The sequence below is a fragment of the Balearica regulorum genome, chromosome 7 (genome assembly GCF_011004875.1).
Source record: "Balearica regulorum gibbericeps isolate bBalReg1 chromosome 7, bBalReg1.pri, whole genome shotgun sequence".
NCBI classification, from domain to species: Eukaryota; Metazoa; Chordata; class Aves; order Gruiformes; family Gruidae; genus Balearica; species Balearica regulorum.
The window spans coordinates 8,969,575-8,986,966 of record NC_046190.1 but is presented as its reverse complement, the minus strand read 5'-3'; the positions used below and the strand labels follow the sequence as shown (position 1 = coordinate 8,986,966).

The window sequence follows — 17,392 nt, the reverse complement described above, 5'->3', positions numbered from 1 at the left end:
GTTAGGACTTATTTTTAATTATTACCTTGAAATTAAGTTAGTAGAGACAGCCTTATGGATAAGCTATTGAATTAGCTGAGGATTTTGGGCAGTTTATTAAATAAGATAGCAATGTTATGTCTTAATTAAAAGTACTATGCGGGGGGGGGGGGGGGGGGGAAGAAGATTTGTATTCAAAATGCTTAACTTGGAAACGAAGACCTCAGTTTTCAGGGAAAAAACCCAAACACCCCACCAAACCCAACAAAAAAAAACAAGTAAAAATTCCTTCAGTGTTTACTGCTTTTCGTGTATACTAAGGTACCAAAGGAATAATGTTATTCCTGGTTTTATGTCACTGTTTGACAAAAAGGTTTCCTGTAGGTCCTGTAAATTTTATACTGGCTATGTTGCATACAGGTTTGTGGTTAAATCTGTAAAATAATCTGACTGAAATTTTTGATGAATCGTTCTTGTGTTTTGTGACTACTGGTCTGTAGCCCCTGTTTTTGTTTAATACAGACAAAGCAAAGTAGAGCATATTCTTTCACTTTCAGCCAATGATATGTAATTATCTTACACCTGTATTTTGCACCATTTTTTATATTCTGTTTGATTATTTTGCTTGCTTTAACTTGCAGAAGATGAAACAATTTAGTGAGAGCATGTCCCTGAGCTATCTAAGAAAGAGAGATTTAGTTCGGTTATTTAAGGTCTTCCTGTGCTCTGTAGAGGGAAGTGGCATCTTCAAAGTACTGTTTGACCCACTCAAAGTTAGTTGTGTAGGACAGGTGGGATGATTTGTGCTCTAGAGATGCATTTTGTACTTTCTGCAACTGATACGGGAATCGAGACAGCTTAAATTCAGCCTAGGTTTTTTTAGGTGGTTGTGATTTTTCTGGGAGGGATCCACCTGCTGTGTATTTCAGTTTTTGACTTCTGGTTCATTGATGGTTTGACATATGTTTGAGATGCTGTTTTGTCTGTTTTGTTATAGTCAGTTAAAAACTACACCAAATGTCATGTGAGGAATGAACAGATTTGCAATAAACTGACCAGCTGCAAGAGCTGCTCACTACACCTGAACTGCCAGTGGGACCAGCGCCAGCAGGAGTGCCAGGCCCTACCTGGTAGGTCATGCTGCTTTTTACAGTTGTTTTCAAACTGAGTAAATCTCCTCCATTATTGCCAAAGAATACTTGTTCGATGAATAGACCTGGATTTGTTTTACTCTAGCTGACTCTCCCTGCCTGACTGTGCCTGTACAGGTGAACACAGGTGTAATTGCATCACTGGTTGGTATATCAATGCTACATTTCATCTTGTTAGGAGAGGTAATAATATTAGCGAAGGCATAATGGCATGTACCTCTGCACAAGCTAGTGACAAGTTCTAGCCCGTGAGGATCACTGAGTGCGGAGCTGAATTGCCATACGGAGTCCTTTATTGTTATGTATTCACTGACACTGTTACTTTTACTGGCTGGGATTTTATCGTATAAATTATACTTCAATTCTCCCGCGCAGATAGGGCCTAAGGTCTACTTTCTTGATTGTTGAATGTTGGTAATACTATGAAAACAGTGAATATTAAAATGCTAATATAAAATAGTATCAGAAGGTGACTGTTCACGTTCTGAAATAATATTTATTCTGCAATTCATATTCATAACTACATATAGGCAGTTAGATAGCAGAACCTTTTCCATTTGATCTTTATGTCCGGATGAAGGTAATGAACACAGGGTGGTTTTTTTTCCACAGAAATTATTCATTAAATAACTTTAATAAATTTATTCTGTGCAGTTTGAAACTGCATTTGTGTAATTTTTGTGAAGATTAACTATAATTGTTCTGAATTACTTATCTTTTAATAGTTATCTGAATCTGAGTAATGCTGAAATAAGTTGAAGAGGAAATATTATCTGAGTTTCCTATCATTATGATTGCATTCATATTTAGGCAAAATCAAATGCAAAGATAGGATAAATTTGTGATCTCTTAATTCTAGGACAATTGCTTTCAGATTTTGAAATTTACATAACATTTAGGTAAAGTGATTGGTAAAGTGCTATTAATTATGTACATAATGTAATCTTTAACATTTGGTTGTACATAATTTAGTCTTTAATATTTAGTTGTGCACAAATCTGAATACAGAGAAGAAACAGTGTCATAACAATATTGTTATACTGAAACTTAGCCTATGCCTTCAATATTTTGTAATTTGTTAAAAGTTTCTTTTATAAAAATACACTATTCAATATGGTACTACTTGGTGTTTTAGAATTTACATGACGTGAAAAGGGAAATTGAGTGTGGGATATATTTTATTTATGATGTCAGGAAGATGAAATTCAGACTCCCTTAGGTTTTCTAAATGTTTTTTCAAATCAGCTTTAATTGTATGCTTTTTACACTAGCTCATCTGTGTGGGGAAGGATGGAGTCATATTGGAGATGCCTGCCTCCGCATAAATTCTAGTCGTGAAAGCTATGACAATGCCAAACTCTATTGCTACAATTTAAGTGGGAATCTTGCCTCATTAACAACCTCAAAAGAAGTGGAATTTGTTCTGGATGAAATACAGAAGTATACACTTCAGGTAACTTGAGTAACTATAATTGATGCTCATGTGAATTAAATTTGCTTTTGAGAAATCTATTCTAGGGATTTGTCCAAAGAGAGGAAAGTTTATGCCTTCAAAGAAATGTAGCGTGGTGCTAAAGACCGGTGTAAGTGGTGTGTAGGATATTAAGGAGATCTCATGTTTAATGTTAATGACGCAGCAGTTCCTAAGTGTTTCTCCTTAACGGATTTAACTGTTGCAGGTTACTGTTACTTTCAAGACTCAAGAGAATGGCTGGAATGCTGATCTGGGAAATCCCAGCCCTTTCCAATACACTGTGACAGCAGGAATCAAACCAAGAAAAAATAATTTTCACTGTAACAGAGAAAAAAATCCAGACTTTGACACCAGTATCCATAAAACTGCTCTCAGGATTGGTTTTGGGTGGTGCATAGCTTGGCTAATTCAACAGGAAATTAAATGACTACTGACATGACATGACTTTTCTTTCTGCTCTAAATTGCTCATTTTATTAAGGGAACTGACCGTGCTCACACTACACACAGATTTAGGTGGTGAAAAACCCCCACAGAAATGGAAAATTTTCTTTGAGCATTCATATTGTAGCTATTCAGGGATTTCTTCAAGTCCTACACAAAAGCATTACTTTTATTTGCCCTACAGTTATTCTTACTATATGTTAAATGCATTTTCTTCCTTCTGGTAGTAGCCAGAAGAGAGATGTGTGGACCTTACTATTAACAGTATAATGGTGGATCTAAAAAAGAAAATTAGGTTAAATCTCCTGCCTGAAAAGACCACTGTCATTAATGTTGAAGATCAAAAATCTCTAGAAGTTAGTGGCAAGAACTGTCTTCAGGAAATTGCAATTTATCATCATTGAAATAGATGGTGATACCACGTTTAGACAAAGTATTAAAAAATACAGCAGGTATGGCAAAGGTTCCTCCAATAACCTAAGATGATGTTTCCTATTTTTAAATCTGGTTATAATATTGCAATAGTAATGGCAGTTTATGGCTGAGAGCAACCTATCCATACCAGAACGTAGATCTGTCTGCTGCCTTTGAAGAGGTTCAAATGAAGTGTTCGTTGTGACTGCAATGTCTAGTGAGCAGGTAGGAGTGGAACTGGTTTGAATAAAACTTTTCAAAGCCTTCAGGAGTCCCAGATAATTCTAATTTGAATGTTCTCCCAGCTCCAGTACAGGCTTCTCTGTTTATTTAATGTTACTTACTATTTTGTGGAATGTATATCTACCGGCATATATATATATACACACGCACACACAAACGTGTATTTATACATATGTGTATGTATCCACATACGTACAGATGTACACATGCCTACATATTTCTCTGCATGTCTATGTCTATGCATATTTATGTATAAAATGGACCTGTTTAATTTCTGTTACAAATAGATATCTGCTAGCTGGAGATCCATGGATAAAGAAAATACTTTGTTGGAGAGAGGATGTGCGCAAAATTGCTTACTTCGAATTGCAGCTTCTGTAATCTATACTTCTCGTCCCTTATGTAAAAATCTGTGGTGGATCGTAGGGGATTTTTCCCCCATTTCTCATACTAAATGCTTAAATCAATAGGAGATGGAGTATATCTGCTTTCCCTGTCTGGGCCTTAGCTGCCTCAGAATTGTCTTGTTGTAATGCTCTTTGTTGAGGGACACTGAGGGGACCGTCCTAAACTGGTAGTTTACAGGTAGTGTAGAATACAGAAGCTTTTTTATTAAGTGCCTAGCTGTATTGGGGACTCTAGTGTCAGCGCTCAATTACATCAGCTGTTCAGGGAATTGTTTTGGTAATTCAAGGTTTTGGTTTATTTTGACTTTCAGCTATTCAAATTGCATCTCTTCACACTGTAGTTTCCGGGAAATGCAGTCAGTAGCAGAATATGAACTGAAGCTCAGACAGTACAAAAGAGAGCAATCATGGAGACAGCCACGATATCAGTGAAAAAATCTGAGCCTCTGGTAGCCTCACGCCATGCCAAGGGTGCGTGTTTCCATGCCCCTTCATTTGATGCAGGCTGCAAGAGGTTGAGGGTGGGGAGGTGCTAAAGATGTATACTTCTCTTCTCTGGAAAACCCTGGCTCCCTGTATAACTGGTATGTGGGATCAAAGGGTCGCAGAGAAGCTGTACTACTGTGTGAGGCACGTGGAGAATCCCTGCATGGCAGTTCTGGAATGAGCCAGGAGCTATTCAGCTATTTCCGTGAGAATGGTGAGGAAGGGGGAGAGGGCTGAAAACTCTTACATGCCTCTGGCAAATACAGGAAGCTGCCATCGGAATAGTCTTTAGAAATACGATCAGTATTAATTTCTCAATGGTGGGAAAAGAGAAGGGAAGTTGAAGATTAATTACCTGTCCATGGATGGTCGGGTTCAGTTTTTAGCAGTTAAATAATCAAATGCTTATTGCTGTGTTTAAAGTGTTGGAAAGCCTACCCATATCATGATATGGGTGCGTGAAATATATGTATGCTCAAAGGATGTCAAACCTCATCAAACCTGAGTGTACACCCAGACAGGATGTCTTAGCAGAATGAGTCCATTACAAGAAAATCAGTTCATCTTCGCAAAGGACATTTTTAAAAGTCTGTATTTTGGTTTGTAGAACATGCAGCATTTCTTTGTCTATATAAACTTCCTAATTTTTAAGTAGCTTGGGATTTCACAATTGCAGGAAAAAGATAATTATGAATAATAATTAAAGCTTATATCAAGCTAGTACATGATTTGCAAAGTTGTTATGTTGCAGATGAATTGAGATGCCTACAAAGGGAATGACAGTTAAAGTTTGCCTTTGTGTTGTACTGAATCTGAATGTAAGAGTTTAGGGACATAAATATTCTATATTATCCTTTTTAGTGTTCCAGTATGCAAATATGAGTTATGTATTAAGTGTTTTGTTTTGTTTTTCCCAATAAATGTAGGACCTGGACATAGCAATTTTTTTTTTTTTTTTTTTTTAAACTAGGAACACATGTATTTTCTATTATTTGCTGATAAAGGAGAGAGAGAAGTAATTCTTTGTCAAAAGATCTCCCCTGATATTGTACTTATTGCAGCCTTGAAACACATTCTGTCTGTCCACTCTTTGATATGAGATAATGTTGAAAATGTAATTGAAATCAAATAACAAAATCACAAATGGCAATGATTTCTCAAATTATTTTTTTGCTGTCTTTTTTTTTTCTTTTTTTTTTTCTTTTTTCCCCTCAACCCTTATTAAATACTGCACAGGAGGCCTTCAAATCTAATGGTGTGTGATAGAGTATTGATATGACTGATATTGCCTGACTGGCTTGAAGTGTAGATGAGAAATAGCTTTTTAAAGTGTTTGGAAGCAAGATTTTTCTTATATTTGAGAGCTTAGAATTTCTACAAGGTGACACCCTGCTGGGCATATCTTTATTTAAATGACGTATGCCCTGAGCCAAAGTGGTGATGTAAATTTGAGATACCTCACACACAGTTTATGCAATTATAGACAAATGTATGCACTTTAAAAGCGTATTTTGGCTTGCACGATCATTTAGTTATCAGATTCTCCAATGAAATGCTGCCATGACTTATTCTGGTGTTTTCAGTGGCATTTAGAAAATTAAAAAATGGTGGTATTTATTGGTGGTTTCTGGTTTTTTTTTTTTTTTTTTTTTTTTCTTCATTCGTATCTGTCTGTCTGGTTAGATTTATTCTGTGTGAGACAGCCTAAATGTCTTATCAGGTGTGACAGGCTCTCTGAAACTCCTTGATTTTCTTTTGTCTGCCTTTTCCTCTCAAACTGCAATCACAATGATTTAAGGAGTAAGATTTCATTTTAGATGGCTTGTTTTTGTTACAGGTGGTGGTGTGGAGTTCACAAGTATAGTTAGAGCAACTGTAAGGTGAACATTGTGCCTTTAATCTGTATTATCTATGGTGGAGTTTGAATTGTGTTGTTGATATCGAAGGCTTTAAAATCTTTTGCTTATGTGAAACAAAAGCTTGCAGGATTAGTGAGTGTGTCAGAGCAAAATTTGGAAATAAGAATATGGATCTGTTTTTATCACTGCTTTATTTGATATTCTTATACTGAGAAAAGAAAAAAAATGTTGGTAACTTGTGTATTTTGCAAACTGTCAAAATAGTGTCAGTAAATACTGCAGCTTGGAAGGACTTAAGAATTCTTTATTGTTCATTGAAACAAAGTGTGACTTTGTTTCTAATACACAAAGTCCTTGTTCTGGGACAAATTTAGGACTATTTCTTCATCGTGTTTAGAATAATATAAAACACGGATGTTTTGAAAAGATTCAGAGGAAGGAAACTGCCATTGTCTCCACACCCTGTCCAGACATCATTGGGATCAATAATTTCTCTTAATTCCAGTACTAAATTGGAAATCAATACATTGCCTCGTTTTAGAGGAGAAGGACATGGGACAAAAGAAAGGCCTTTGCAGTATGAAGTCAAAACACTGTTGAATTTGCTGATGTATTCGAAAACTATCACCAATAATTTAAAGTCTAATTTATATTTTTCATTGAAAATAAATGAAATTCTTTAAGGGAATGCCAAAGTAAACACAATGGATAGACTGCAGATTCCTGTACTAAAGCAAAATGCAGCTTGATTTTTTTTTCCTTATATGCTGTTTTATTGACCTAGTAAGCAAAATATTATGAAAGGGAAGGTTTGAGATTTTCTGCAAAGTAGATTAAACAGCAAGATGAGGTTAATTAATTGTTCCTGCTAATATTCAAATGTTGTATACTCATTTAAAAGTGCAATTAGTTCTCTTGGGAGTTTGCTCACAACTCTGGGATTTAACTAAAAATAATAATGTTCTTGTTAGCATGCAATAAATTCTGAGAAGATTTAGTTTTGATGTAGTAAGCACAAACAAAGATGAGAACAGTTTCAAACAAAGCCTTTCATTATATAAACTGTTTGCAACTTTTCCTTCAACTCACTGTTCTCAGGGCTAAGCATCCTTTATAAATGACACTTGAGTGTAGGTTGCAGTTAATTACTGAGCTTTGCATGGCCACATTATTCCTTGGTAGCTCAAAGTATTCTCAGAGGGCTGTATGTTTTTATGCTTTTATCATATGTTTGCTTGTAATGAAGCTGACATCTACTTTTTTTCTGAATTAGTCTCTTTACTACAGTTTCTAGCAGTCCCACTTATGGTTTTGGAAGTCTAACAAATGATTTCTGCATTTTATCTCCGTATTGGAGTTGTTGCAGTGACTGCCTGTTTGTTCATCTCTAGTTTACCTGTCTTCCTACTTTCAGGAATTGTAGAGCTCCACTCACTTTGGATGCCTGAGAAAAGAACCTGAATTTAAAAAAACAAACAAACAAACAAAAAAAACAACAACTGAAGAGTATCTAAGTCAAAGTCCCACTAGAATAGTAGCTACAAGCTCTACAGATGGAAATTGGGGAAGTTGTAGTCTTTTCAGTTTGCCAGATTTTATATATTTTATTTTTTTTATAACCAATGCCACAACAGCAAAATTTGAAGAGACTAGGAGAAATAAGTGTTCTTATGTTCTAAAGCATGACTCATACTACTAATTACATCTGGATTTCATCATTTGTGTCCAGTAGATACTGAGACACTTAAAAACCTGAAATTTGCTTACACTGCTTATTATGTGTCATTCACTGGGTAAATATTTACGGAATATGACATGTGTAGGTATCTAGCATAGTTAGCATCGACGCATAGTTAAAGAGTAGAAACCAGGCAATGGGGTAGTAAATAGAATTAATGGTTTCTCTTCATATAGCTCTTATTTTCAGTAAGCAGGATTTTTGTTCATAATGATGCAGAAAAGAGGCAAACTAACTGCAAGCCCTCCTCAAAACCATGAATGTTGTGGAAATGTGAGCACTAAGGGGCAGCTATTTTCAAAGTTTAATTGTATGTTTCTTCTTAGGGTAACTGTTTTTCTAGAAATCAAGGAGTTCAAACGATATTGAAAAGTTTGTTGAAGTTTGATAATAATATATTGTGATGCACACATTAGAAAATGAGTCAGAAGTGTATCGTACACTTCCAGGACAATTTAAGATCCAAAATGAAAGGAATTTAAATAAAGGTGGGGATAAATTTCTGAAAGAGATATGTCATTTCTTAGCAGTTTGCATAATTGAGAAACAAAGGAGAATTTTGAGCCTCAGTAGTAATTGGCTATTCAGTAAAGGTAGACTTGCTCATTTCACTCATCTGCAAATTATTCAGCCCTCATTAAATTAGTGCTGAGACAGCAGTAGTGCCTGAAAAATGTGTCATGGCTATAAATGATACCATTCACTGTAGATCTCAAAGCAACTTAGACTGACTTAAATTTTTTGAGTAAACAGTGGATTTAGCATGAAGTATCAGCTCTCTACTTAAGGTTACAAAATTTTCCTTTCTAACATAGTTCCATAATTACTACTTAAAAGAAAATTAAAGTTGGGTTGTTTAGAATAGGAGAAGAGCACATTTTTGAAGTTAATAGTTTTGTTTTTAATAAATTACTGTAATGGCTAAAATCTTGCCTTATATTCAATTGAATAGGACTGCAGATGTGAGTACAGAATGACGTTCTATTGGCATGCATCGTATAATTGCCATTTTGCTCTTCTGTCAGGTGAAAATAAAGCCCTGTCCAGCAATTTGTCTCAGAATTTAATAATTTCTAAATCTTTTCTAACTTAACATAAAGGTTGATTTCTCACTTAAAAGGGTTTTTGGCCACTTGTTATCAGTGTTGTAAAAGATTGTTCCATAAAAACAGATAAATCGTGACTAGCTGCATTTCAAGCACAAGTATATGGCTTCTAAGATGGGCTGTGTGTTCTAAAACCTAGCCTAGAAAGAAATAGTTGAGAGGAGAAACATACTCTAGGGAATGGTTCTAAATTTTAAATAGTGTAGTGGGATAAAGCTATGGAATAGTTCTCAAGATATGTTTGATTGCATTCTCCAGGGCAATGTTAGTAAGGCCTGTTACAAGCTTTCCCAAGATGGATTTGGCCACCTGCTGCATATTGCATTGCTTTGTCTCACTGTAATATTTTACTTTGATCATTTCTGGGTATTTTTTTCTCCCCCTCTTCCCCCCCCTTTTTTGTTTGTTTAACTGATAACTTACATAGAATGCTATTGAGTAAGCTGGATTGTTGTTGATGTTATTTTAAAATGAATTATATATAATGTATAATGGGAGTCTTCATAGATATACCTTGGAGCTTGTTTATTTTAAAAAATTCTACACTGAAACATTTGAGAGTATATATAATTTTTCAGAATATGGTGAGTGATAATCCAGAAAAAATGGTCTTAATTTGAACAGCCAAAATATGAGCAGTGGTATTCTATAATTGTGTTTCAACAGATTCTGGCCTATACATGTTGAATAAAAATAGAAAAATAATAGACTGAAATTTCTATTTGCTTCTATGAGCCACTGTTTCCTCCCTATCCTTTCCTCTTTCCATACAAAGGAAAAATTAAGTCAAAGTTTTATGAACTTTGCCATTTCACATAAAAATCTATAATGTAATTGAAATACTTCCTAAATCCTATAAAGAATAATTATCTGTATAATTTAGTCAAAAAGCTGCCATTTGTTTTGATGACTTTTTGTAGATGTATCATGATGTAGATGAAATGCAGCTTTGAACTCTTAACGATTTTAAATGGGAACAAAGATGTTCAACTCTGATGTCCAAAGTAATGATAAATCATTTGTTACAAAGATAATGGCATTGAAGGTTAAAATCTTTTAGAGGCATAAATAGAAGATCATTCTCTAGATGCAGCTGAGAATCTTGGTTAAGAGGTTCAAATTTAAGATTATGATTCAAAGCAAATGGTTAGTCTCATGTCTATGCAAAACAGAAGCTTTTCCACTACTTATTAATAGCAGTAGTAGCAGGTAATAAGGCTCAAGTATTAGGGAGGTGAAGACATCAAATAAAGAAGTATTTTGATAGCTAATGTATAAAAATATGAAGTGCTGTTATTTTAATTACTGATTTTTTCCAACTGTTAATGTATTTTCTTTTGTTTGTTTAAAAAAATACTATATTAAATCAAAGATGACAATTAACTTTTGCTAGCTAGAAAAGAATTTCAACTGAAATAATTTTAGGTTTTATAATATCAACAAAGAAGAGGAGATACTGCCTGTCTTCTTGTTCCATATTCATGGAAGAGTGGTAGAGCTGAATATTAATATAACATTAGTAATACCTTTTTCTCATAGAGTTTTTGTATGCACTATATCACTGAAAATCCACTGGTCTATCTATATGTTTGTGCATAGGTGTATATAACATCAGAGAAGAAAATCCCTTTTATGCTACCTCTCTGTGCAACTGAAATCTTTATGAATAGCAATGTCTGCTTCCACCCTGCATGCCTGCTAGTGTTTTTTTTAATCAAGAGATGAGGGGGCAGAATGACCAAAATTTTTATCAAGTTTCTAGATACTAGCAGCTGTAAAATGGAGCTGTACCATTTCTTTGGCTTTGAAGTAAGCAAAGGTAGATATAGTCCCAAATTGGATTAGATTGTCCATTCTTTGTTGAAAGCTAGAGCATGCAGAGCATACTTTGGATTAGGAATTCGTATGCCTTCTCTAGAGACAGCAAGCGCTCCCTTCCTTTACTATTTTGGAGCAATGAAGGAGGAGGTAGCTCTGATAAAATTTTTAGCTTCTAGCAAAAGATACCAGCCTTGCTGAAATCAGATTCTGCTAGGAGGCCAGAAGAGTGTAGGATTGGGTCCTGCTGAGCTTAGACAGCAAAGCTCTCCAAATGACCTTGGTGCCTCACTATTGCAAAACATGATGACCATGCATTTGGTATTAAAGGAAAATTCTAGTAACAGTAGGAACCACATGGATTTGAAGTTCTCATTCACTTCTGTCCCCAGTGGACTGGCAACTCCAGAAAGTGTGGACTACTTTAGAGCACCCAGGAAAATTGTGATATACATTACATTAGTTACTGTAATAGTCAGCTTGAAGAACTGAGATAGGCACAATCAAATCACATAGAAAAATTTTCAGTACCTTTTCCACTCCTCTGCTGTCTGGTTCCCTTGTAGTAATCTAAGCAGCAGGACAGCCTTGGTGTGGTGAGACAAATGTCTTGAATAAGAATGATTTCCTGAACTAGGTCATGTCATTGTTTACTGACAGGTTCTTGCATGTGTACATGTTCACGTGTGTTGGAGCTTTTCCTCTTTCCTCAAATAGAAAAGGAACTCATTCTGGGTTGCAGGTTCCTCTTCAACTCAGCATCTGAACAATTTACTAAGTGCCAAATACAGTGAGTATAGGCTAGGTTTCTCAGTTGTATATTTTGGACACCTTGAAAGTAAACATTTGTCAAAGCCTTGGGAAAGAAAGAACAAGTCTTCAGAACTCTCTGAGGAGTAACTTTCTTCCCAGTTGCCCAGAATCACAGAATGGTTTGGTTTGGAAGGGACATCAAAGCCCATCTAGTTCCAAGCCCCCTGCCATGGGCAGGGACACCGTCCACTAGACCAGGTTGCCCAAAGCCCCATCCAACCTGGCCTTGAACACTTCCAGGGAGGGGGCATCCACAGCTTCTCTGGGCAACCTGCTCCAGTACCTAACCACCCTCAGAGTGAAGAATTTATTCCTAGTATCTAATCTAAATCTCCCCTCTTTCAGTTTAAAGCCATTGTGCCTTGTCCTGTCACATGTTGACAAAGATCATCTGACCTTCCAATGGTATTCTTGAGAAGAAAAAATTAGACATATTTGGGGCTGATTTCATGTCAGCAAGTATTTTTCTGAAGTGAAGAGTTGATTTGTACTGTATTTTTCATCCACGTGGTTTGATAAAAATATTTTTCAAGAGGCCTGGAAGCTAGAATCTTACATCCGTGAGTTCTGGGTACAGACAACAGGCAGTTTGGTTTCTTTCCTGTCTGATCCTCTTCAGAAGCATCTTTGGCAAGATGTAAAGGAATCAGTTACCCACATTCATTTTGCATTAAATGAAACAACCATAGAGTTCAAGTGATGGGTGTTCAACTCATTATTTCTTAAGGCTGAAGAAGAAACTGGATTGACTTCATTTGGCATCTTTGAAGTCCTTCAGCTGCTTCAATTACTTTGAGACTCCCAGCTATTATGAGTAAACCTTTCATCAGTTTGAGAGATAAGGACTAGATTTATGCCTTTTTTTGTTGTTGTTTGGTGAAGAAATTAGTCTGATAGTCACAGCACACTGGCGACTGCAGGTGTCACAGGTGGATCTTCCTCAATTCTCAATTCACTATTTGTTTTTTTCCTGTTGGCTTTCGTGCAGCACAGCAGCAGTCATTTTTGCTGATAAGCTTTGGTGATATCAACACTCAATCTCTGCTATTGCCAGCAGTCTTCAGCTGCAGTCCACTGCATCATGGAATTAATGCCACATAATTGAGTATGTGCTTTAAGCATGATCTTGGAGCATTTTGGTGGCCTACTTCTCAGCTAGTTACCATATTTTAATCAGACATTACAAAAAATGTTTGGGATAATCCATTTTGGGCATCCTAACAACATGCCCAGAGCAGCTGAAGTGAGCCTGCAAGGTGGTAACTTCGTTGGTGTGTATTTGATAGCATGCTAATCGGTGTTCCGGTCTGTATTTTCGTTTATTACACTAGCAAAGAGCCACAGATGGAATTTGAGATATCTGACACAGTGACTGTAAGTTGTCCAGATATTACAGCTATTAAGAATGATTATGATGACTGTCATATGTGTTGCTTTTGCTTGAAGTCTTTCATTTCAGGGGTGCTGCTTTTATCTGCTAAGGCCGCTCTGGCTTTCATGATCCTCCCTAGGACTTTGTCATCAATAAGGTGTTCTGAGACACACTCCTACTCAAATAGAAGAATTCCTCTCCAAATGTCACTGCTGCACCATCAGTTTTTATTATTAGCCTGACATGCTTTTCACCATAGCTGGAATAGGATCTCTGTTTTCTATATACTGACGCTGAGGGTAAATTATTTGGTAGTGCAATTGAAACAGTCAGTACTATGTTGAAGGTTCTTTTGGCTGGAATTCCTCAGCCCCAAAGTAGGTATTTAGGGTTGTTTTAGGTCTGTCTTTGTCAGCAATTTATTCTACCTAGGCCCCTGACATTTTTTATACGTGCCTGGTGAGCACGCTTAGAGAGATGTCTGGAGATGCATAAATATCTAAGGTTTTCTCTTGCATGTGGACCACATATACAGGAATCTAGGCAACTAAATAACAAATAAGACAACAGAAGTATTATCTGCCATTTTCCAGATGCCCAAGTTCCACTTTTACTGCTTGCATCATGTTCTTTCTAGTATTGAGACCGTGGGAGCTCTCACAGACACCTGGGAAGTTGGTCACCTGGGGTAGCAATGAAGTTATGAAGTAAATACAGAAGTAAGACGCAGGAGTGGGCGGTGGCATTTTTGTTGGATCGTCTTGTTGCTGTTCGGGAGTATCCCAGTGTGCATTGCTGCTTATGAATGGGAACATTTCTTAGTCGTTTTCTGGTTTATTTATGTCTGTTCTTGCATCTGTAAGTCTGTTAGTTGCTGTAGCAACACTTCCCCCCCCCAAAAAAAAAAAAAAGGTAAAACTTGTGGGTTGAGGTAAAAGTTTAATAGTACAGAAAAGGAAGACAATAATAATAATAACAATAAAAGAATATACAAAATCAGTGATGCACAGCACAATTTCTCACCAACTAAAGCCAATACTCAGCTAGTTCTCCAGCTGAACTGCCTCTCAAATTTTTCTGAAATTTGATTTCTATGAATTGTTATTAACTTTTGTGGTTTTTATTATTCACGTTGGCCTAGCAATTAGTAATCAGTATATTAGCCACTGGAAAATATCAATTTTATTACGACCATTTAGCCTGGTTTCTGTATCAAACAATAGTAATCAGAATTGACTTTGTACAGAAGAAACACAGATTTTTAATAGAACAGAAGCATATAGTGGGTCATTTTTTTGGTGTTTTGTTTTGGGGTTTTTTTTGGGGGGCAGATCAACGAGATAGAACAATTAAGATAAAAACTGTATAGACAATGACTGATGGGATGATAAACTGAGAAAAGAACATGGTGAATTTTCTCAAAATGTGAAATTGTTGCTGCTGAGCTATTCTTTGAAATCTTTTAATAAAAAACCCCCAACGTTTTAACTAATTATCTCATATTGATTTCATTCTGATTTACAGAAAATTTCACCTTGGGTAGGTTTACGCAAGATCAACATCTCCTACTGGGGATGGGATGACATGTCTCCTTTTACAAATACAACTCTGCAGTGGCTTCCTGGAGAGCCGAATGACTCTGGCTTCTGTGCCTATCTAGAAAGAGCAGAGGTGGCAGGTCTGAAAGCGAATCCATGCACTGCAATGGCAGATGGCCTTGTGTGTGAAAAACCTGTCGGTAAGAAATCTCTTATACTCAGTTACCGCTACTGTCGTGATGGTAAGGTGTTTGGGTTTTCATTTGGCTAAGAGGGATTTTTGGACGTTTTGGGTTAAACAATTTCAAAAATATTTACTTTTTTATTTTTTGAAAAATATGGAGCTTTAATCTAGAAAACAAATCATATTCCTAAAGCAGTAAATATTTATTTGTAAATTAGTTTACATGGCTTAGTTTGTATTACACCAGAAGTCTTACAAGTTACCTCTTAGTCAGTAGTAGTCTGTAACAACAGTGATTGTAGTGCGCGAGCATCTGTGGAGGTGCTCAACAAGGCTGATGTTTTCTTTTTGAATCTTGCTGAACATCAGTGAACATTTTAATGGTCTAAAAGACTGACAAAACTAAAATTCTTGTTTCTGTCTTTTATGTTTGTTTGTGTATAAAGATCGCAAACAGTCACTTGACAGTTCAAATTAGCATTTTCATGCTCCAATTGTCCTATGTTTCCCTTCATAGCTGTGAGGATTGAGCACGTGACGTTCTTTAAGTTTCTCATTCAGATTTATTTTGTGCATTGTCTGTGCAAAAGTGGAAAATATCTGCATATATATGTGTTGGGAACACTGCCTATCGATCTGATGTTTTTTGCTGTGAAATTGTCAGGGTTGTTAACTTGCATAATCAAAGTGTGATCTTACCAATGTTTTATTTTCTTATAAGCAATTACAAATAGTAATGTATTTGCAAACTAAATATTGTACACTTGTTGCTACTGCCATCTGTGTTTCTTAAAAATTTCATCCTTCATAATGCTCTTAATTTTGAGTTAGTAGTTAAGTATTTATCAGATGTTTATCAGAACAGTAAAAGATATATTCACAATGGAAGAGACATTTCAAAATGTAAAGGATACACAAGGTGGAACAGAAATGACATTATTAAGATGCAATATTTTACGATTAGATCAACATTATATGCATCTGTTACTCGTGTGTTGTTTTAGGTGGGTTCTTCAGGTGCTTCAAAGACTGTAGAAATCAAAGAGCTTCAACCTTATGAGAATAATTCTTAGTTAAGATGATTTTTGTTAGTTTTTTCTTTGTATTTTTTATTAATTGCAAACCACAGCTTGAATACGTACATAGCAGGTCAAATCCAGGAACAACCTTGGTGAAGTGATTTGGCATACTATATTAGCAAATGAAGAATGGCTTGAGAACTTGGCTTGTATTGAATATGAGTCAATAATATGCAAAACATAGGAAAGCTTAATCCTAATGTTTCACAAGGTGCTTCTGTATGGAAAATATAGTGCTATGTATGCTTTTGGGTTCCTACCTAAGAATTACTATGCTGTTGTTCTTGTACACTGTACAGTTTTATTTGAAATCAAAACACAAATCAGGAGTTAGGTATACAACTTCTTTTTGTGTGTTACAGCTTTTTGAGATGACATACATCACTATCCTAGTAAAAATGTGGTCTCTAGTAGAGAAAAACAAATAAAACCCAAACCAACCAAAACAAAAGCCCAACCAAATCTGTTTTGTATTGAACAATGTTTCACTTGTTACTTAGGATTCTAGTGACTTTCATATCTACACTATAAGGCAAAATTTTAGGGTATAAGTCATAAGCAGAATATTTGTTGCTTATACACTGTTAAACTAATGAGAACAATAGACCCAGAACTCTACTGTACTTGATACGGAAGTCTGGGACTTATTTTGTCTCATGTATGTACAAGTAACTAAGCTGACATTACCAGGCACTTAATATTAAATTTACTATTTCAGTATATGGATAAAATTACTGTGGAAATATTTAAGTGGACTCTTTAGAGCTCTAGTATGACTCATGCTGAATATTACTTAATAATTTTTATAAAATATTACTGTATTTACATACTGCATTGTAAGTTTGGACTGAATTATTTATAGTTAATTAAGGAAGCAACCGCTTCCACTTTAACAAGAATTTTTCTATTGGGACGTATGATTAAAGAAAAAGGAGATTGCACTTGTGTTCAAAATTATAAATGTTTGTGGATCTTTTCCAGTTAGTCCCAACCAGAATGCCAGACCTTGCAAAAAGCCATGCTCCCTGCGAACAACATGTTCTAACTGCACGAGTAATGGTATGGAATGTATGTGGTGTAGCAGTACAAAACGTTGTGTTGACTCAAACGCCTATATAATCTCCTTCCCATATGGACAGTGTCTAGAATGGCAAACTGCCACATGCTCCCGTGAGTATCTTAATGAACCTTTATTCTATTAAATATGCCATCGTATTTTTTCCACTGATAAGAGCATCTATATGAGTAGGATTCAGCACATTCACTAAAGATAAAAATAATTTCAGAT

The 17,392-nt window shown here is 35.7% G+C and overlaps 1 protein-coding gene across 4 annotated transcripts in view; it reads left to right on the top strand.

Annotated features, from left to right (window-relative positions):
* The window catches only part of ATRNL1 (attractin like 1), a 522,496-nt gene that overhangs the window by 115,340 nt on the left and 389,764 nt on the right, over nucleotides 1-17,392 (top strand). For all 4 annotated transcript variants that reach the window (XM_075757823.1, XM_075757824.1, XM_075757826.1 and 1 more), the window contains exons 14-17: nucleotides 977-1,109; nucleotides 2,402-2,583; nucleotides 14,828-15,041; nucleotides 17,086-17,274. In XM_075757823.1, coding sequence (XP_075613938.1) covers nucleotides 977-1,109; nucleotides 2,402-2,583; nucleotides 14,828-15,041; nucleotides 17,086-17,274 — 718 coding nt within the window. The remainder of the gene's footprint in view (nucleotides 1-976; nucleotides 1,110-2,401; nucleotides 2,584-14,827; nucleotides 15,042-17,085; nucleotides 17,275-17,392) is intronic.